The sequence below is a fragment of the Pyrus communis genome, chromosome 14 (genome assembly GCF_041283825.1).
Source record: "Pyrus communis isolate YQ-2024b chromosome 14, ASM4128382v1, whole genome shotgun sequence".
Lineage (NCBI taxonomy): Eukaryota > Viridiplantae > Streptophyta > Magnoliopsida > Rosales > Rosaceae > Pyrus > Pyrus communis.
The window spans coordinates 19,487,832-19,510,490 of NC_142578.1; the positions used below are offsets into that span (position 1 = coordinate 19,487,832).

The 22,659-nt window shown below is 39.2% G+C and overlaps 1 protein-coding gene and 1 long non-coding RNA gene across 2 annotated transcripts; one reads left to right on the forward strand and one right to left on the reverse strand.

Annotated features, from left to right (window-relative positions):
- The first annotated feature begins 16,381 nt into the window (after positions 1-16,381).
- Positions 16,382-18,043, forward strand: LOC148691351 (uncharacterized). The gene is made up of 2 exons (XR_015955609.1): positions 16,382-16,517; positions 17,136-18,043. It is a non-coding gene; the product is annotated as an uncharacterized LOC148691351 (long non-coding RNA).
- An 830-nt stretch (positions 18,044-18,873) lies between these two features.
- LOC137713102 (eukaryotic translation initiation factor 3 subunit E) lies at positions 18,874-22,659 on the reverse strand. Its single transcript, XM_068452358.2, has 8 exons — positions 22,245-22,659; positions 21,971-22,125; positions 21,512-21,739; positions 21,299-21,420; positions 20,426-20,645; positions 20,063-20,205; positions 19,400-19,537; positions 18,874-19,272 (listed from the first exon to the last, which is right to left on the reverse strand). The coding sequence occupies exons 1-8, from the start codon at positions 22,450-22,452 to the stop codon at positions 19,173-19,175; spliced, it is 1,314 nt and encodes a 437-aa protein (XP_068308459.1). The 5' UTR covers positions 22,453-22,659; the 3' UTR covers positions 18,874-19,172.

Below are 22,659 nucleotides of genomic sequence, written 5' to 3' on the forward strand. Positions count from 1 at the left end.
GAATTGCAAGCTTTTTCACCACCAAGTCTTTTTCCATTCGGAGGCTTGCTAGTAGGGCTTCGTGCTCTGCTTCATTGTTGGATATGGCCTCGTACTCTGCTTCGTTGTTGGATGTTTTGAAGCCTAGAGTGATTGCTTGCTTAAGCATCGAACTGCCTAGGGTGACAAAGACCACACCTGGTTCTGAACCTTTGTAGTTAGATGCGCCGTCGACATGCAAATGGCATAAGTCTCTATCGGGTGGAGCAGGCGCGGTTAATCTATGCTCAGTTGCCTCTAGGGCGTCATTGGGCAGCTATGTTGCGTTGCATAGGCTAGGTATGAAGGTGCAATAGGGAGCCATGGAGCTGGGGCTATGTTACACACAACAAGAAATGCTTAATTGCCAGTATTGGGTTGGCTGGGGCCGTGTGACGTTCAGCAGAAGGTGGTGCTCAACTGCCAGTACATGTTGCTTATATGTAGAATATTTTGGGTGGGGAAGACAAAACTTGCTTCCGAGTGTCCTTCTAGTGTTCGTCTGCCCTTGGCATGCCTTTTAGGCTGAGTTGTTGTGTTTGTCAAAAAACTTTGCACAATTAGTGTCTGCGCCTTTATCGTCATGCATCTGGATTTGGCGGAATAGTGAGTCATGAGGATGACTGCGTGCATTTAAAGGTATAACTTGAGCTTCCGAGTTGCAACAACTGTCGCTAAAGTTAGCATTTGAATTTCTGGTAGCTGGTTTCAGCATCGAAAAAAGCTTTTGAATTGTGGAATACAGGTAGTTGGGTCTTCAGCTCTTCTCACATAAGAGTAGAGCTTATTGCCACTTCAAATGTGGCTGCTCATCCAGTCAGACCTTGAATCTCCTTCAGAGTAGTGGGGCACTTCATATTCAAGATTGCTTAGATTTGCCTTAAATGTGCATCGGAGAATCTCGTCCCAAAGTGCATGCTTCTCTACCAGAGCAAAAGAGTCCACCAGAGTTAGATCTTCTTTCATGATTAATTCTCTAAACAGTGGGTGGTTTGCTAGGAGTCTTTTTTGGAAGGCTGCTCTAACTATCGAGTCGTTGCATTCGACTATCTTTGCCTTCTCTACCTTGAACTTCATCACATAGTTGTGAAGAGACTCCTTTGGGTTCTTCTTAACGTTAAACAAATGGTAGGAATTTTTCTTGATCGAGCGATAAAATGAATATTCTTCGGTGAAAACCAAAAAAAATTCGTCGAAACTCCGAATGGATTATGGTGGCAGGGTGTAGAACCAATGTTGCACCTCGCCTTGTAGAGTGGTGGTGAATATCTTGCACATGAGATCGTCGTTATTTCAATGAAGGATCATTGCGCTTCGGTAGTGCTTTAGGTGTCTCTTCGAGTCTCCATCCCATTTAAAGGATGTGAAATGTGGCATACTGAACTTGCAAGAAGGCTCTGCATTCTCGATCTCATCCGTGAAGGGTGACCTACTTATGTTGGTCATGTCCCATCATACAGTCTATTTAGTGACCTTGTTACGTTGGAAATCACACAATCACTCGATCATGAACCTTTATACTTCTTCCTGAATTTGCCTTTGTTAGGGTAACGGAGCTCTCTGTTGCCCCCAGTCGTGACCTACTGGTCTAGGCTGCTTTTCTACATGCTCGGCTTGTCTATGTCATGGCTACGGCGTTTGTGGTTCGTTCCTAACAGGTAAAGGAATTCTTCGCAGACTGCTGGTTGAGCTTGAGCCAGACTGAGTGACTGCCTTTCTCTGTCCTTCATGCTGCCTACTCCGATGTGAGGTGAAGGACCCTCCTTGTGGGCTTAGCCACGAATGACCACTTCACTTGGATGGTTGCTCATATTGACTGTCGGAGTGTGGCTTCAACCGTGAATGTATACTCGTATGTGGGCCTAGTCGAAAGTGCACGCTCATCCGCGCACTAAAATAGGAGTATACATTATCTCGAGGGCCCAATAAGAAGTGTACACTACCGGAACGCTTGATTCGTGGTTGGTCAAGTGGTTGTTTGCTGGGACGTTGTTAAAGAGGTTCCTCGTTTGCCCTTGTCCTACTTCGAGACACCTCATCTGGGGCACGTTGGATCTTAATGCGCTGCAAAGGTTAATTCACCAAGGTCATCTGTTGTGCAAGGGCGCTTATCAACTCTATGACTTGTTGAGACAAGTGTTGTTCACCATTTGGATTGGAAAAGCTTGGAAGGAATGTGCCTCCTTGAGCAGTGGAAGGGTGGTAGACTTCGGGCGCGAGATTTCAGTTGGGAAATGTCAAATCCGCGGGAAAATGTGGTGAAAATACCCTACGGCTTTCAAGACTCGATATAGTCATTACGAATTCCTCGTGATGCCATTCGGGTTAATGAATGCACCCGCATCTTTTATGGACCTGATGAATCGAGTATTTAAGCCATACCTCGATAGGTTTGTTATCGTCTTCATTGATGATATGTTGGTGTATTCTAAGTCTAAAGCAGAGCATACTTGACACCTCACTTTGGTTTTGAAGAAATTGAGGGAGCACCAATTATATGCTAAGTTTAGTAAATGCTAGTTTTGGTTAGATTAAGTGGCATTTTTGGGGCATGTAATATCAGCTCAGGGTATTCAAGTAGATCCACAGAAAGTAGCTGCAATTGAAAATTAGGAGCAGGCACGAATCGTCATTGAGGTACGAAGTTTTCTGGGCCTAGCAAGTTATTATCGATGGTTTGTTAAAGATTTTTCAACTATAGCTTTACCACTGATGAGGTTAACTAGAAAAGATGTTAGATTTAAATGGGACGATGATTGTGAGCGAAGTTTCCAACAACTAAAGTATTGTCTCACACACGCACATGTTTTGGTGCTTCCAGATGACGATGGTAATTTTGAGATTTACAGTGATGCTTCCTTAAATGGATTAGACTGTGTATTAATGCAGCATGGTAGTGTGATTGCATATGCCTCACAACAATTGAAGCCACACGAGATGAACTACCCTACCCATGATCTCGAGCTTGTAGCCATCATTTTTGCCATGAAGATTTGAGACATTACTTATATGGAAAAAAGTGCAAGATTTTCACAGATCATAAATGTCTCCGGTATCTATTCACCGAGAAAGATCTTAACCTTTGACAGCGAAGATGGATAGAATCGCTTAGTGATTATGATTGCACGATTGAGTATCATCCTGGTCGTGCAAATGTGGTGGCAGATGCACTTAGCAGGAAATCTCGAGGCCATATTAATGCTTTATATGCTTGCCATATCCTTCTCCTCATAGAATTGAGATCTACTGGAGTTGATTTAGGAGTGATAGCTCGGGAAGAAGCTTTACTTGCCAATCTCCAGGTCAGACCAATTTTAATTGATCGTGTGCTCGAGGCTCAAATGAATGATGAGGAATATCATGAATTATCAGAGGCAGTATCACAAAGGAAAAAGAAGGATCTTAGAATTTAGGATCTGATGGCATGCTCATGTAGGGAAGTCGAATGTACGTGTCGAATATTGCAGAATTAAAGAAAGATATTCTTGACAAAGCACATATATCGGCTTATGCGATGTATTCTGGAAGTACCAAGATGTATCACACTATTCAAACTTTTTACTATTGGCCTAGCATAAAAATAGAGATTGCTGAATATGTGAGTAGATGTGCAATTTGCCAGCAAGTCAAAGCTAAGAGGAATAAACCTTTTGGATTAATGCAACCACTTCCCGTTCCCCAGTGTAAATGGAAAAATATTACCATGGATTTCGTGTACAAGCTTCCTCGTACGCGAAATGGTTATGATGGCATCTGGGTGATAGTGGATCGGTTTAGTAAATTAGTACACTTTATACCAATTCGTGAGAACTATTCCTTAAGCCGATTAGCTGAGTTATTTATAGCAAGGATTGTTAAATACCATGGGGTTCCAGTTAGTATTATTTCTGATCGGGATCCTAGGTTCAATTCTAAGTTTTGAGTGGCATTTCAGGAAGCTCTTAGTTCGAGATTGCATTATAGTACGGCGTATCATCCATAGACAGACGGACAATTCGAGAGAACCATCCAGACGTGAGAAGATATGTTAAGATCTTCAGTGCTACAGTTCGGTGATGCTTGGCATAAGCATTTGGATTTGATTGAGTTTGCCTACAATAACAGCTACCATTCTAGTATTGGTATGTCACCTTTCGAGGCATTCTATGGTAAATCATGTCGTATTCTTTTATGTTGGTCAGAAGTTGGTTAGAGGGTGTTAGTGGGCCCAAAGATTGTTGATGAGACTACCCAGAATATTCAAGTAATCAAAGCTAACCTGAAAGCAGCCTAGGATCGACAAAAAAGCCTTGCTGACAAGCACACCACTGATAAGGTGTATAAAGTTGGAGATTGGGTATTTTTGAAGTTATCTCCGTGGTAGGGCATAGTACGGTTTGATAAGAAAGGTAAGTTAAGTCTTCAGAATATAGAGCTATATCACCCTGGTAATGATATGCTCTACCATAACCCGTCTGAGTATAACCACTAGATCCTGGAACCTGCTGAATATAGACTGGTGGTGGCAAGGCAGATGGTTGAGGTTTCTGCTGGTACTATGGGCACTCGATAGCCCGATGTCCCATCTTACCACAAACAAAACATCCACCTCTGTTGCCCTGTCTACACTCTCCAAAATGTCAACTATTACATCTACGGTAGAATGGACCACCAGAACCACCGGAATCTCTCTGTCTCCGAAAGTGGGAACCTCCAGAACAACCGCCCCTCCATGGCGTCGTGGAACTCGAACCCCCACTAGAAGAACTAGAACTGGTACCACTCCTCTTAAAACTCAGCGTCTTGCGAGGTCCTTGAGATGACTGACCTTTATCTTTATTACTATTTTTCTTCTGACCATTATCTTTTTCTTCCTCTTCTTCATTGTCATTGAGCATATTTTCATAATCCTCAACCCAAAGTAAAATCTCATAAAACTCCTGATATGTAGAGTAGGGAGTCATGGTCGCCATAGAACACCACTTCTTTCGAGTACCCCACTTGAATCGTCGAAGCATCTCAGCAGGATTCTCAGCAATCTCCAGACAATACTGAGATAAATCAGTGAACTTTATATAGTACTCATTAGATGACATTTTCCCTTGCTTTAATTGTGTGAATTCATGCCTCCTACGATCCAAATACTCTGAGGGTACAAATCTATTCTGGAATAATCGCTTAAAAACCTCCCAATCTGCAGCTTCTTTTGGTGGCAACTAAAAACATTCTTGCCTCCACCAGGATGCAACCTCCTTACCCAAAAACCAAGTGGTCGTCTCGACCCATCTATCCTCGGGGAAATTCCCCTGTCGCTGCATCACCTGATAAGTTTTCACAACATGGTTAAGCCACTGCTCGGCTCCCTCGGTCCCCTCATTATCCACAAAATTATTCAACTTTAAATTATAAACTATTTCCAAAGGAGTCCTCTAGGGAGGGCGCAATGAAGACTGAATGGCATTAGCAATGGCCTCACCAAATTGGACAATATCATGAAAGTTAGATTTAGAGGAAGTACGTGGTTCTCTTCGAGGAGGCATGGTTTTGACGTAAGATATCAAAATGATTAGAATACTCACAAAAATACGCAAGACTGCCAGACCTAGGCTCTGATACCAAACTGACACACCCCGACCTAAATCGAGGCATGCTGGCCGTCACGTGAGGGTGACGTAGCCATGAGCACAGTGGGGAAGTGATAATGATACGAAAATGTGAGTAATTAAAAATCAAAACTAACTAATTTACACTAGGTAAGTATAGAAGTGCGAGTGAAGATGTTTAAAGCACAGATACCCATCCTCAGAGTATAGATAACCTAAGTGCAGTCCAACAGGATAAATACTAATTATACATGATATGAAAGAAAACCCTACATTACTTAGAGTCTATTAGAACCGCTGTAGAGTCCTCATGAGCCACCAACACAAACATCTAATTAGAACCTGGAGGGGTGCAAAATAGAAAACGTGAATGGGAAAAAGAAAGCTTTAAAAAACCTTTTCACTTTTCAAAAGTAGTAACCCCTCACCGTAAAACCCGTATAATTTTCCAGAAAATAGTACTACATATGTATAAAGAAATCAAGTTTGAGAGCAACGAAAACCAGGTATATGCCATGTCACTATCTTAGTAGTAAAATATGTAAGCTAGGTGATATAAATCAATGCAAAAGTGACATGCCAGCCAGAGTCACCTAATGTGACCTATACGGCTTGCTTATCAATCCAGCCGGAGTCACCTAATGTAAGTTGTACGGCATTAAACCTGCACACAAGTCGAAACTACCTAATGTGGTCTGTACGACAGGCTGAGTGTAAATAAATATGCTCAAGTGCTACAATCACATGAAGGTTGTGCGACGAATCGCAAGTCACTTACGAGTCAGAACCACCTAATGTGGTCTATACGATAGATTGGCACCTAATTTGGATCCAAGCCGAGCGTGCGGTGTGGGAGGTGAACGATCATGTGAAGGCTAGGCCTTGGCCACAGGCGGAGCACTAACACCGGAGTGCAGGACAATGAGCTCTACGTGCACAACTCATAATCAACTACCATGCAACCATACCGTCAATATATACTCACCGGAACTTACCTGGGCTTCCGCAGCATCATGCAATATTATGCAAAGCTATACTAATACTTATGCTAAAATGTAAAGCAAACATGACATGGCGTTTTAAACGAAATTCCATTTAAAACAGTTTCTGGGAAACGCATATATATGTCGTCACAGAAATGCATGCTAAAATGTACCTATAACGATGTTTAATTGTCAGAAAATGAAAATATTTTCAAGTTGTTAGAAAAAAAAAAAAAACATGTAGACGAGTGAAAAAAGAGGTAAATGGGTAAAAAAAGGATAAATGAGTTCAAAAATGGCTAAACGGGTAAATGGTTATGGTTAAATGGGTACATGGTTATGAGTATGGTTAACCGTTTATAAACGGTTATAGGTATATGTATAACCGTTTATGCAATTACCCAACGGTTATGCGAGTATGAACATAAACGATTATGGGTAAATAACCGCGGTTACCCGCCCATCATAACCGTTGCCTATCCCTTGACCAATGTTAAATAGTAAATTTTTTGTAAGAGAATGTACGCAATGTTTTGTAGTACATTATTCCGCGAGGTTCTGGGTTTTAAGGCTGGTATTGATGAAATGATTGTGAAGATTATGATGATAAGGATATTTAAGAGTTTAATCTATTTTTAATATTTAAATCACAAATTATGAGTTTTTAATTCCATAAATATAGGTAACTGCAATTACAAATTTTTAAATTAAAAAAATAACATACATTAATACTAACTTGCTGAGGTGTACATAATTCAAGGACTTTAATCAAACAGTGAAAACCAATAAGGTTTAAATTAAAGAAGTAAGGACCTCATCCAAAAAGTCTCCCCTTGCATCGGAAGTGTTATGATTCTCAAGCATCCATTTATTTGTATCAAACAAAGCAATCTGACCTCTAGTTATGTGATTTCCTTGTTTTCAGAAAGTGGTCGACTATACAAATCGTTCTACCAAGCTGCTGGACCAGAGAAATACTGATGCAGCTCTCACTGCTTTAGGTCTAGTTTCTGAGGCCTTGTCAGTTAGCTCTTACTCAGAAACATTACTTGAAATGAAGGCAGAGGCTCTGTGTTTGGTATGTGCTTAGTGCCATATTACTGCACGTATATATTTTAGTTTCTTTTGCTAAATCAGTGAGAGTGGTGGTGGTTGGTGCTTGTGTACATTATGTATTTGTCCCCTTACGTTACCACCATGTTGGTGTACTTCCCCCCTACACTGGTGGTTTCCATCTCTCCAAATGCCAAGTTTTGGTCTCAGTATTGTCTATATTTTGTGGTATTTTGCAGTTGCAGAGGTATGAAGAGGCAATTCGTCTGTGTGAACAGAGTATGGCATTTGCTGATAGTAATTTTTCCGGATATGAAATTTATCAAGTTAAGTTGTGGAGGTGGTTCTTCATATCCAAGTTCTACTTTCACTAGGGAAGGCTTGAGGCAGCTCTTGATTTACTCGATAAACTCGAGAAAGTGGGACAAAAGAGATGTAATACACGAGTTTTCCATGCAGCTTAACTTTTGTAATTTCCAGATTAATCAGGGAAGTCCTTTTACTAAAATTTAACTTACTGAATGTAATTTTAATTGTGTAGGTTCAAGTAAGAAACTGGAATCATCAGTACCATTATCTATCACCTTACGTGAACTTTTACTCCACAAGATATGCAGTCTGTTGCTTTAATTTCTTCTCATTTGGATGGAGGATTGGTAGACACTGATAGATGCTATCTATGGTTATGTGCTTAACATATCATGTATAGCATGTGTTTTGTCAATTGTGAAGCACACAATTTTAACATATCTTGAATGCGTTTCCTTATTTATAATTTTTATAGTTGATTTTTTTAAGCACAAGGGTAATATTGGTAATGAATATGTATAGCATGTGTAGTGTCAATTGTGAAAGATGCAATTTTCGCATATTCTGAAAGGTGTTTTTTGGGGGGTATTAAAGAGAAGATTGGTAGCGTATACACGTCCACATCAAACCTTCATTATGATAGTTTTCATTCTCAGTTGATGGTTTCAAATGATATTTTCATTAGTCCAACTTGATCAACAATGACAAGAGTTCCTCATTCTGGAAGATGAAAGTTATAAATATTAAGGTCACTTACCTGAAAGGACATGACAGAAATGAATATTTTCTGGCTATTCAAAATCCTCTAATTAAAGGGAAAATGAATATAGTAAAATTGGCTAGGTCTTTTTCGACTAATCAAACATTGCAGTTTGGAACTTCTCTGACCATGCATAGTGTAAGTATGTAACCTGAATCCAAATTAGGGAAGGAAAGAAATGCTTAAGCTATGTGCGGTCAGAGAGGTTCCAAAATGCAGTGGTTTAATAATTGGGGATGGTTCATCAAACTGGTTTACTCCTTTGTTTGGTTGAAGCTTTCTCTGTTGGAAATTCAAATCAAAACATGTTGTAAAATGTTGCTAGCCATTGTTGAAAATCAATGTCAAAGTTAGGCATGGAAAGTTAGGCAATGTTAGGTATGGTTGAATAAAAATTATTAGGTGCAATTAATGTGTTTTGTGTGGTAATAAATAATCTTAGTTTAATCATTTGGTTTGCTATAAATACCCAAGTTCTCAAGCATTGTAAATCATCCAAATCCCATTTCCCATTCTCATTTTCAGCTTGTAAGCTTTCTTATTCTATTGAGTTTGTAAACTCTCTTTTCATATATCAAAGTCCAAGTGCCTTGTTTGTCAAAGCTTGTTGCTTCCCTCCTTTCTCTATTTCTTTCTTTGTCCAATTTTATTTGAGAGTGCAAAGTGAAAGAGGTGTGATAGAGTTTGTAAACTTATCACCCACATATTTTGGTATTGAGTTAGTAAACTGTAAAATACCAACAATTGGTATCAGAGCCAGAATACCATTCTGGCAGGTGCAGCAGTTATGGCGTCCAACTTAGTGCAACTCCAAGTTCCCACATTGAAGAAAGAAAATTATGAAAGATGGTGCATCCAATTCAAAGCATTGTTTGGATCACAGGAGCTATGGGAAGTTGTCAGTAGTGGGTATGTTGTACCCACTGCCGAGCAAGAAGCCGTATATACTGCGGATCAAAGGAACACTCTCAAGGACTTACGAAAGAAGGACCAAAAGGCGCTGTATCTTCTATACCAGGGTTTGGAAGATTCAACGTTCGAGAAGGTTGCAGAAGCAACAACGAGCAAGCAAGTATGGGATACACTCAGTACAATCTACAAAGGAGTAGATCGAGTCAAGAAAGTGAGGTTACAATCACTTCGAGCAGATTTTGAAACTGCTCATATGAATGAAGGGGAGAGCATCTCCGACTATCACTCAAGGCTCATTGTGATAGTAAATCAGATGAGGAGAAATGGCGAGAGACTCGATGAAGTACGAGTTGTGGAGAAGATACTCCGGTCACTCACATCTAAGTTTGAGCATGTGGTGACTGCCATTGAGGAATCCAAGGATTTGGAGGTGATGAGCGCAGAAGAGCTACTAGGATCCCTCCTAGTTCACGAGCAACGCATTCAGAAGAATGCAAGCCCCACAACGCTAGAGCAAGCTTTGGAGTCAAAGTTGAATATTGACAAACCAAATAAAGGTCGTGGGCAGTGGAACTCACGTCGTGGGAGCTCATCCAACCGTAGCCGAGGACGAGCCCGAGGAAGAGGTCGAGGCTATGCACAAAATCAAGGTCAGTCTCAGGAGTGGAGATTTACTCGAGGAAAGGCGCATATCCAGTGTCACAACTGTAAGCAATATGGACATTATGCCAATGAATGTTCACATAAAAATGGTGAGCATGTCAACATGGCAGAATCAAGTGGAAATACTGATGAAGAACTTACAATCTTACTAGCACACCATGATTCCAGTAGCCAACAAGATGTTTGGTATTTGGACTCTGGTGCAAGCAATCACATGTGTGGAAAGAAGGAGTTTTTTGCCGAACTCAAAAAAGGGGCCTATGGATCTGTAAGTCTTGGTGACTCCTCAAAGTTGCCAGTTGAAGGCAAAGGGAAGATCAAGATCATCCAGAAGGATGGAAGAGAAGAATACATCTCCGATACCTACTACATACCAGGTATGAAGAGCAACATTCTGAGCATTGGTCAACTGCTCCAGAAAGGGTACATTATACATATGGAGAACATGCTTCTCACTCTCAGGAATGCAAGGAGAAAGCTTATTGCACGTGTTCGAATGTCAAAGAACCGGATGTTTCCGTTGAATTTGAACACAAAGATTGGAAGCTGCAACATCGGTGTAATGGAAGATGAGTCATGGAAATGGCATCTTCGATTTGGCCATCTTAATTTCAATGGCCTAAAGTTGCTGTCAAGTGGAGGAATGGTTCGTGGTCTACCCCAGATTGAAGCCACACGCCAAGTATGTGAAGGTTGTGTGCTTGGCAAGCAAGCACGACTATCGTTCCCTGTTGGTGATACATGGAAAGCAAAGGCACCACTGCAGTTGGTGCACACAGATATATGTGGTCCATTGGATCCCATGTCTTATGGAGGTAATAGGTATTTTATTACCTTCATTGATGATTTCAGTAGAAAGACTTGGGTCTATTTTCTCAAGGAGAAGTCAGCTGCCCTAAAAATTTTCAAGGAGTTCAAGGCACTCACAGAGGCAGAAAGTAACCACAAGCTTGTGGCTGTGAGATCAGATAGAGGTGGAGAGTACACCTCCAATGCTTTCCAAGCATACTGCAAGGAGCAAGGAATTAGGCATCAACTTACTGCTGCCTATACCCCACAGCAAAATGGGATAGCCGAAAGAAAGAATCGAACCATCCTTGACATGACAAGGTCCATGCTTAAGGAGAAGAATTTGCCAAAAAAGTTATGGGCAGAAGCTGTAGCTTGTTCGATTTATTTGTTGAATCGATGTCCAACAAAGAGTGTCAAGAGGATGACACCACAAGAGGCTTGGAGTGGATACAAGCCGAATGTTACACACCTAAGAATTTTTGGGTGTGTTGCATATGCTCAAGTTCCAGAAGCCAAGAGGAGGAAACTTGATGATAGAGGTGAGAAGTGTGTGTTTGTGGGCTATAGTGAAGAGTCCAAGGCATACAAGCTCTACAACCCACTAACTGGCAAACTAGTGGTTAGTAGAGATGTCATCTTCAGTGAGGAAGAGACATGGACGTGGAACAACAAAGAAGTCAGTAAAGAGAAGATCGTCTCCACTGATTTTGAAGAACCAGAAGTTGTACCACCGATTGAGCAACAGCCTGCTCAAACAATCACAACAACTCCAGTGCACAGAATTGCAAGGAGTGGTCCTACATCTAGTGAGGAAAGCAGCTCCTCAACTCCAGTGAGGTTAAGGAGTCTCACAGAGATTTATGGACAAGAAGAAGAAGAAGAAACCAACCTTTTCTGCTTGTATGCAGACCACGAGCCTTTCTCATTCAATGAAGCTGTGGAAGAAGATTGTTGGAAGAAAGCCATGGAAGAAGAGATCCATGCCATTGAGAAGAATGACACTTGGGAGCTGACAAAGCTCCCACCAAATCAGAAGGCTATTGGTGTCAAGTGGGTTTACAAGATCAAACGCACTGCAGATGGGAGTGTGGATCGATACAAATCAAGGCTTGTAGCAAAGGGCTACAAACAGAAGTATGGAGTAGACTATGATGAAGTCTATGCTCCAGTTGCGAGACTTGACACGGTAAGATTGCTAATCTCTGTTGCCGCACATCATAAATGGAAAATTTATCAACTAGATGTCAAGTCAGCCTTCCTTAATGGAGTACTTGAGGAAGAAGTGTACGTGGAACAACCGGAAGGCTTCCAAGTACAAGGAGAAGAAGATAAGGTGTATCGTTTGAAGAAGGCTTTGTACGGCCTCAAGCAAGCACCACGAGCTTAGAACTCAAGGATCGACAACTACCTTCACCAAAATGGATTTCAGAAATGTCCATACGAGCATTCAGTTTACATGAAGAATGGTGAAAAAGGGGAGTTCTTAATTATTTGTCTCTATGTAGATGATTTATTGTTTACAGGAAACAATGAGGCAATGTTCCATGAGTTCAAGCAATCCATGTTCAGTGAATTCGAGATGACTGACAATGGATTAATGTCATACTTTCTTGGCATAGAAGTGAAGCAAGAAAGTGATGGTATCTACATCTCTCAACAAAGGTACATGAGAGACATATTGAAGAAGTTCAATATGGACAAGTGCAACACTGTCAATACCCCAGTCGCAACTGGATTGAAGCTGTCCAAAGGAGGAGAGGGTGAGTTTGTAAACTCAACAGTGTACAAAAGCCTCGTTGGAAGCCTAAGGTACCTTACAATCACAAGACCTGATATAGTTTATGGTGTTGGACTCGTGAGTCGATACATGGAAACACCAAGGGAGTCTCATTGGCTGGCCGCCAAGAGAATTTTGAGGTACATAAGAGGTACTCTAAACTATGGTCTATTTTATAATTTTGGTGAAGATGCAAAATTATTTGGTTATTCAGATAGTGATTGGGGAGGTGACCAAGATGAAAGGAAAAGCACAACTGGCTATGTGTTTTCTCTAGGATCAACAGCTTTCTCATGGACTTCAAAGAAGCAATCAATTGTTGCTTTGTCATCATGTGAAGCCGAGTATGTTGCTGTAGCCTCAACCGTGTGTGAGGCAATTTGGTTAAGAAATCTGTTGAAGTCAGTGTGTCATCCACAAGTGGAATCGACTGTGATCCATGTAGATAACGTGTCTGCAATCAAACTTGCAAAGAATCCTGTTCAACATGGAAGGAGCAAGCACATTGATACCAGGTTCCATTTTCTAAGGGACCATGTGAAGCAAAAGACAATTGAACTTGTCTACTGTCACACCAAGGAACAAGTGGCAGACATCTTCACAAAGCCATTGCCAATTGAAACATTCCGGCTACTGCGTGAAATGCTAGGAATGAAGGCGTTTTGATTTGAGGAGGTGTGTTGGAAATTCAAATCAAAACATGTTGTAAAATGTTGCTAGCCATTGTTGAAAATCAATGTCAAAGTTAGGCATGGAAAGTTAGGCAATGTTAGGTATGGTTGAATAAAAATTATTAGGTGCAATTAATGTGTTTTGTGTGGTAATAAATAATCTTAGTTTAATCATTTGGTTTGCTATAAATACCCAAGTTCTCAAGCATTGTAAATCATCCAAATCCCATTTCCCATTCTCATTTTCAGCTTGTAAGCTTTCTTATTCTATTGAGTTTGTAAACTCTCTTTTCATATATCAAAGTCCAAGTGCCTTGTTTGTCAAAGCTTGTTGCTTCCCTCCTTTCTCTATTTCTTTCTTTGTCCAATTTTATTTGAGAGTGCAAAGTGAAAGAGGTGTGATAGAGTTTGTAAACTTATCACCCACATATTTTGGTATTGAGTTAGTAAACTGTAAAATACCAACATTCTCTTGGTCCGTGTTGATTGAAGTTGATAGTCATTTTATTGTAATGATTGTTATTTACAACTTTGTTTTTCTTTTCCTTTTTCTGTTCATAACTGTTCTTGATCATTTGAGTAAGCTATCAGTCTGATGACCATTCTGATAATTTTGAGCATTTGAGGTAATTATGAAGGTTCCAAATGAATGCAATGAACTAATGTCACAGCTCTTATAAAAAATAGAATGCAGGCAATGAAGCATTTAGGTCAGGAAGCTATACAGAAGCAGTGGAGCATTATACTGTTGCTTTATCTAGCAATGTTGGATCTCGCCCCATTTTCAGCTATCTGTTTGTGCAACCGCGGTGCAGCACACCAAGCATTGGGTCAAATTACTGATGCCATTGCAGACTGCAGTCTTGCCATAGCTCCTGATGGCAATTATGTAAAGGTATGCCATGAAAGTTTATTTCAAAGTAAATACAGCATAAGCATGTGTGGGTAAACTAAGAATGAATCTGCCCTTTCCTCTTTGATGATAGGCTGTCTCCTCACAAAGACCCTTTCTTTTACCTGATTTCTAATTAGTAAATATCAATATACCAATCCACTAAACTTTGACAAAAATCAGTAAAAATAATTTTATTGGAATTATATCAAAAAACAAATAAAAATAAAAATCATTATACTCATTTTCCGTTTTACTTTAAGATAAAAAAAGAAGAAAACTGCAGTTCTAATTTTGGCAAGAATAATATCTGATATTCCAATTAATTGTGCAATAATATCTGATATTCCAATTCATTTTTTATCAGTGGCTACTTGAACTCACAATAATATCTGATATTCCAATTAATTGTGCCAAATGTAATTTGTTCAAGCTACAATGTGTGCAACTAAGTCCTGAGCCCTACTAGTTAATTATGTGATATTCCAATTGATAGTGGTTTTCCTAATTTTGGCAAGAAATCAGGGTATTCTGTTTAAGTGTTAGCTGTATTCATACGTGGTCATCCTGAGCACTACTAGTTATAGTTTACGAGAACCATCGTGTGAGTATTAATAGTCTGAGCTTCTTAGCACTGAATTATACTTAACTTGAATTAGATCCTCAGTAGTTTTGTTTCTGATTTTCTTATAACAGGCAGTTTCTAGACGAGCCACCTTACATGAGATGATACGAGACTATGGAGAAGCGGCTAGTGATCTCCATAGACTTGTATCCATTCTGGAAAACCAATCTAATGACATGGCCAAAGAGTCTGGCTCACTAGGTAGATCCAGTGGCAGTGAAAAAGAATTACATGATGCTCATCGACATACGCATCTGATGGAAGAAGCTAAAAAAGGAATCTCCTTGGATTTTTATCTCATTTTGTAACTTCCTAGTATACTAATGCCTTCACAGCTTAGTAATTTATTACCTTGCACATATGATGCTAGAAGCCTTGTGTATTCTTCCTGAATCAGTTACAGTACAGTTAGCATTTCATAAAATATGGACTGCTGTCAACAAATTTAGGGTTCTAAAAGTTAATGAAAAGATAAGACTGATTTTGTCAAATGTAATTAGGATAAGAAATCTCTCATCATTCTTAATAGTTAGATCAAGGAAAAAGTTATAGATCGAAAGCAGGAAACTCAAGGGCAGTTTCGAAAGCATATTGACACTTTTATAATGATGCTAAGAAAAAGGATAAACTTATGGATATTCAAGGGCGTTTCAGCAAAAAGAAAACAAAGACATGATGGATACAAGAGCAATTATATTTGCTGAGAATACATCAATTAGCATTGTAGAGAACTTGTACTACATCAGATGGTATCTATGCATTCTTGTGCATTCATGTACAAGTAAAAAAAAAAATTACAGGTGTGATTCAAGTTGTTTTAAAACGGAACTTAGGCAGTCTCTGATGATTTTGCCAAAGATCTTGTAGTGGTTTGAAAGTCTTACTTTGCTATATGCTTGTGGGACGAAAGTTTTACAGTTCCGACGGCAAAATAATCTGGAGGAATAGTTTGTATTTGTGACAATTACATTTTAGGCCTACTTGGTCTTTGATTGTGCGTCATTCCATGCCCAGATGTTGGAGTCTATTACGGCGCTAAAAGTTTCATGGTCAAATTTCTATGTAAACAAAAAAGGCTTAGTTGAGTTTAGAATGTTATGCCTATTTTCCTGTGACTTTTTTCCAATGAGTTCTTAATATAAATCCCAATGCCAGGGGAATTAAGCCATCCGATGAGAGTTCTGATATTAAGAAGGCTTACCGTAAGGCAGTGCTGAAGCATCATCCTGACAAGGTTATAAACTTTTATACCTCCTGTTCTTGTTTACGCTGTGTTTTCTGTACATTTTACCCTGACATTCTATTCTTTCGGATCTTTATGTTTTTTGGTCGGATTTAGGCTGACCAGTTCGTAGCAAGGAGTGAGGGTGGAGATGAAGGGCAACTCTGGAAAGAAATCTCTGCAGAGGTTCACAAGGATGATGACAAGCTCTTTAAAATGATTGGAGAGGCATATGCAGTACTTTCGGACCCTACGAAGGTTTTACCCCCCATGATCTGTGCTAATTGATAGTTATTTACTTTTAAGAGAAACATATTGATCATTGCACTACAGATTTAATTTGAAACATTTTATATAGGATACTTATTGATCTACCAGCTTTGCCAATATTTATTATTTGCTTTTTTCAGGCATATTCTGCCCTTCCTTATCTTTAATAGTGGCCTTAGCTTCCTTTGATAAACAAATTTCGGCGCTCATTTTGAAAACTTCATAGTTGCTGAATTACCGATACAGAAACTGCAGTTTAAAAATTGTGACTCACTCTTGAAGATTATTTGTTTTGCATATTTTTTCCCCTTTCAAATTTGTCTTGTTTTGCTGTAAAGTAAAATGTTGATACCAAGTTGAAGCAAAGTTTCGTACTTTTGACAATTGAAGATCCCCGTCCAGCATGACGACTGAAACAACATTCATTTTTATAACATGCCTTGATTTTTGTAAATTTTGTAGTAATTTTGGAGGATATTATAGCTGGTAACATATCCAGTTGGAAGCAGCTACTTGGTTTGAAGTACCGGTAGATGCTTCAACCAGGATTTAAACCATGCATTTTACTAAATTAAAACCTCCGTTCTGTTTTTTCTCTGCCATCAGCGGTCACAGTATGATCTTCAGGAGGAGATGAGAAAAGTAGAATTTGAATGCAAGGAAAGCAGCATCTATAGAAAAGCTTCAGGTTTTCAGAGTCCTGGGTGCAGCAGTTATGGAAGACCTGATTTCCGTAGCTCTCCATTTGAGAGAAGCTCTGGTGGTCGGAACTATGGCAGGGAGAGTTGGAGGACATATGGCAATTCATATCCTCGATGGTAGAAAGCAACTTGTTGATTTGAGATTTTTGTACAAGTTCAGACTGCGTAATTCGAGTGGCCCTAGTTTCATAGAGGATCAATGGAAATGTGTTGGCTGCGAGCGCTCCGGGTAATTACTTTCATAAGAGTGAATCTGACTGAAATAGTTGCAGTCTTCGAGCTGAAAGCCAGCTACAAATGTTGAGCCTGGTATCCATGTAATTCAAGGGAAAAAAGAGAATCTTGGTCTTAAAACAACAGCAATGTATAGTATTTACTTCCATGGAAATACAAAAGACAGCACCTTGACCGTGCTCCGACGATACTCAGCGAGAGGTGGCGATGATGGAAGAAGAGCTGGAATTCTTCGGTTTACACCCCACTTTGGTGGGAAGCAATTAACAGTGTGGATAAATATTGTAAAATTTGTATTTGTTTGTAACAACTTTACAAATGAGTAGCCTTGTCCTTGTAGCTCAGTTTTCTGGTTGTGTTATCTGGAAAGGTGAAATGATTTTGCTTGACCTTTACGCTTTTTTTGTGACCGTCGGACTGCTCGACTGAGATGTTAATCTTATGTGAGAGAACGACCTAAAAATGTAGGAAACATTTGGTTACAGTGATAAATTTAGGTCACACATGGGTACTTTTCAAGGTCCACGTCCTAAACTAGTTTTATCCTCATGGTCACTGAGGCTATTTATTAAGGTCTAATTATTCTAATTATCAGTATTTTAAAAAACTCGCTTCGGGGCGTGCTTAGACAGCCTTGGGCCAGGGCGGCAACATTTTTGCCTTTGTTTTGTGGGAGTGGGTGAAATACTCGCCTAGGCATCATAGGGTGTGCCTAGGCGGCTAAGGCACTCTTGAGGCGATCTCTTTTTCTTTTTAAGTTGTAGAAATCTAGAATTCTTTGAGCTGCATCACCTACCCAACGAAGAAGATGAAGACAACTAGGTTTTTTTTTTTTTTTTTTTATTCTGACTTTTCATTTTTCTATACTTTTTATTACCCACTAAGCTACATTTATTACCCTACTTTGCTGACATTTATTACCCATCATCTTCCTTTTTGTTCACTTTTAGTTTTTCTATACTTTTTATTACCCCTCTTTGTTTGACGTTTGTTACCACAATTTACTGATAATTATTACCCCACCATTTTCCCTTATGTTCATTTTTGTTAAAGAGTTTTTGCATGGTATTAGACTTTTATATATTATATACAAGTTGCTGATAATTATTGTATATATTATATTATATATATTAACCTCTTGCCTCAACACTTTTACCTGGGCATGGCTATTAATGAAAGGCCTTACCCAGGCCTTCACCTTTTAAAACATTGCTAATTATTACTATACTTTTTCCAGCTGAATTTTTGTAAAATTGTGAACAAAAGAACTTGAATGAAGAACAAAATGTCAAAAATAAAGAAAGGGGTAAATAAGTTAAAAGTGACAAAAATTCTATCGGTATTAATCAAAATAATCATTGCTCCACTTTGTCACGACATGGAATACAAATAGATTTATGATTCGGCAATAAACGAACAAACTCTTCGATTTTCTTGTTAAACTACGACAATCCTAAATTGTAACCTCTCCATAGTTGCATTTTAGATCCAAACAAGGAAAATGGCAAACAAGATCAAACGGGAACCTCTCCATAGGCACAAGCTCCAAATTAAATTACATTTTGATCCAACAAATCTCGATATGTTCCTGAACACAGCTACATTGCAAAAATTAAAAACTTTTCTCGTCACCCGGATAAAATTCTGAGAATTTTTGGATATCTAGGAAATGAAAACCAATAATTTCGGATAAAATTGACCTTCAAATTCAACGAGCAATCTGTGCCTGAGCATGTTCCAGGATCTGACCAACCAACTTGTAAGTACGCCCCGATAATGCCTTGGTGTGGTCTATCAGTTGCTCATACCTGGAAACCATTGAAGTAATACATTTAAGAATAGGTCAAGAAAAATGAAACTAGGAAAACCTTGGGAAGCATAAAGACAAAACTGATTGATGAACAAAACCAGGCAGCTAATGTTCAATGAACTTACACATTCGGATGGTTAGGTTCCATGATAACAGTTCCTGACTCCGAGTCAATCTTCGCATCAAGCTTTGAGCTCCGAATTAGATTCACAATCCATCTTTCAGCCTCCTCATAATTCAAGTTTAATTTCTCTGCAAGCACTCTGCCAAACCACAATTCTATTAGATTTATTATTTGTTGAAAAGAGTGAAGAAAGAAAGTTCCCTTTCTAAGGGCAAAAGAAATACGAAAAGTAACGGAAAATAAAGTCAATTAGGTTTGCCAAAAATTCTAACGAAAACTAAACACAAGACATCATCTGTACACTTCACATATGAAAACAAAAGGCATGCACCAAAATTACACAATAACGCCCTGACATTTTGAATCAAGCAAAAACCCTCACACACATTACTCTATCTCCCAAGCTCTTGACCACGGACAAACAAATATGTTGAGAGACCAGTCAAATTGCACCGAACAATCTAAAGACCTATGACTTTACGTGTGCCTTGTGACCCATACTCCTAAAAAAAAGTCTTAACAAAGATAAAAAAACCAAAGAAAAAGTGAACTCTGACATGACTTAATCAATTCATATACCACTTTGAATGGTGGATAGGAAGCAGAATAATGATGTCGACCAAAGAAAAAGTACACAACCAAATACAAAGAAGCAATTACTTACCCCATGTCAATGCGCTGATGTATACGACAGTATGTCTCAAAGATAAATAAACGAGCATTTTCAAGGAACTCATCCCTCAGTGGTACAGTAGAGAAATTCCCTTCTTCTACTCGTTTTCCAAGGAAAGGATCATTCAAGATTACCTACAGTGTCACACAACCACATTGTCAAATCAATAGTCATTGGCTTAGATGAAAGAGTTAATACAAATCAAGTTCTCAAGCAGGAATAGAGATACAGCAGAAGTCAAATTTACAATGAAACACTCATTTAAGTTACGCAAGGGTCGAAAAAAGTGAAATTTGAATTTGAAACATGTCAAGGGTTATCAACAAGCAAGCCAATATGGGTTCAGGCACTTACTTCTTCACACTCCCTCATCTTCTTTTGTGCACCATCAAAGTCATAATTAACATAAACGCAGGTCAAAAACTCTGTGATGGGATCTTTATAAGAATGCTGTTCCTGCTGAATAACCTTTATAAAATCCTTGAACTGAGGTCTCCTCCTCTTATTGACAATGAATGCAGTGGCTAAGTAACGCACAAGATGAGGAGCATGGGTTTGAATGGCATTCAGATACCTAGAAGAAAAAAAAATTAACATTTCTATCAGGAAATAACCATAAAATACCAAGTCACTTGGTGTTCAGTAGAAATCAATTTTCCACGGGATGTCTGTTATAATGCATGAAGCTTAAAAAAGCTATCCATACTGTCTAATACAGTGATCAAACCACTAAATTAATGGCATCTTATCCAAAAAGGCTACACTCCACCCAGATGTAAAATGCATTTACACATCAACACCACTAACTTTATGGCATCTCAACTATGTAAGGCCATTAGGATTGTGCAGTAATAACCATATTCTTTTTCTTAACATTTTTAAATGCCTAATAAATGTATCTTGTTCAGGACAATATGCTGACACTACCCATTCAGTAGAGGCAAACAATTATCAATGTTACAACAGCAAAAGCACAGGGTGTCACATTTACAGATCAATACCAGAGCAGAAGTAGCAGCACCATTAGTTAAAATAGAATGATGAAGGGTATAAATACATCAATTAGAACAAAAGATGATTTGAAAGTTCTAAGCCTTCAGGGCTAGACAGTAAGAAAAGAGATACATATGTATTCTGGGTTGTTTTAGTCTTTTAACAATTGGTAAAGCAAGAGGTAAATGTACAGTGAAAGCATTACAGTCAAATCAATAAGGGCAGATGACATACTTGTCCTGATTGAAAAGGTCAATGATCTGTGTTCTCCCGTTATCATGGTTGAAAAATATGAAGAGACTCCAGTGCATCAACCATATTCTATTTTGCACTTGATTCATAGGTGAACTGAAACTCTGCAACAAAATCACCTACCTTTATATTGGAATTCCAAAGAATAAAATGCACATTTAAATAAAAAAGTCGGTGCATGAAGAAAATATAAACCTTTGAATCAATAATTTCTTTCAAGCGGTTAAGCTCTTCAAGGGCAATATCCCAGTTCTGCATCAATATCTCAGCCGCCAGCTTTCCCCACAATGCACTCAGATTCCTGTCACTGTTTGTGCACAAAGCCCTGTACTGATAGAGATAATCAGCAGCACCAGAGTAGTTACCACATTCAAACTGAAATTTTGCATACTGATACAACGCCTCGATCTGTTCTGGACCAATCTGTTCAGACAGCCATGCCAAGAGAGTTAACCTTATGCAAAACCTTGTTCAATAAAATTAATAAAACCACACAAAAATTAGACCTTTTTCCATTTAAATAATTTGATTTTTTTTCCAAGATAACATCTGTAAATACTTGCATATATTAACCCCGTATGCTATTACTCTTTCAAATTGTTTGATTCTAATCCTGGGTTTGAACAATTAAAAGGAAAAAAGAACTGGGGCTACCTGGTATCGGTCATTGAGCATCTGTAGATTGTACTGCTTGTCAGCCTTTAGCTCCTGAAACGCCGCGGCGTTCTGCAAGAAATTGACAAGGGGCGCTGCCGACTCCTCCAGAGCCTTGAGGCGAGCCACCACCTCTACCCTCCTATCCACCATATCTAAATATCCACAGAGACAAATTGTTAAACACATAATGGATGTGTACATATGCATAAATAAATATACAAAAACACACATATAAACCTATAAATACATAATGGGTGTGTATATAATTCACCTTGGGGCACATCTTCGGTGTGATAGAGGGACTTGTGGATGTCCATGGCGTAATCGACCATGTTGGTCTTGTTGAGGAGCTCGATCTTGGACTTGAGGATCTGCTCATCTGGGTACATCTGCCGCTCCTGCAGGAATTCGAGGAGGGGAAAAACCAGATGCCGGTCCAGGTTGGGCGCCATTCGTGGAGTTAAGTCGTACTCCGCCATGGTCGGTGGGCGTGCTACTGGATTTGGCGGCGACAGCGAGAGGCGGAGAGACGGAAAGAAACACGAGAAGGAGGGTTTTGATTTTCTAGGTTAGGCTTAACTTTATTATTTTGTTTTAGCAAATTTTGCTTTTCTTTTGAGAAGAGGCGAGCCTAGGCCCATATGTTAAAGGCATGTCGGCCCAAAAATCATTCCTTCTCCAATTGC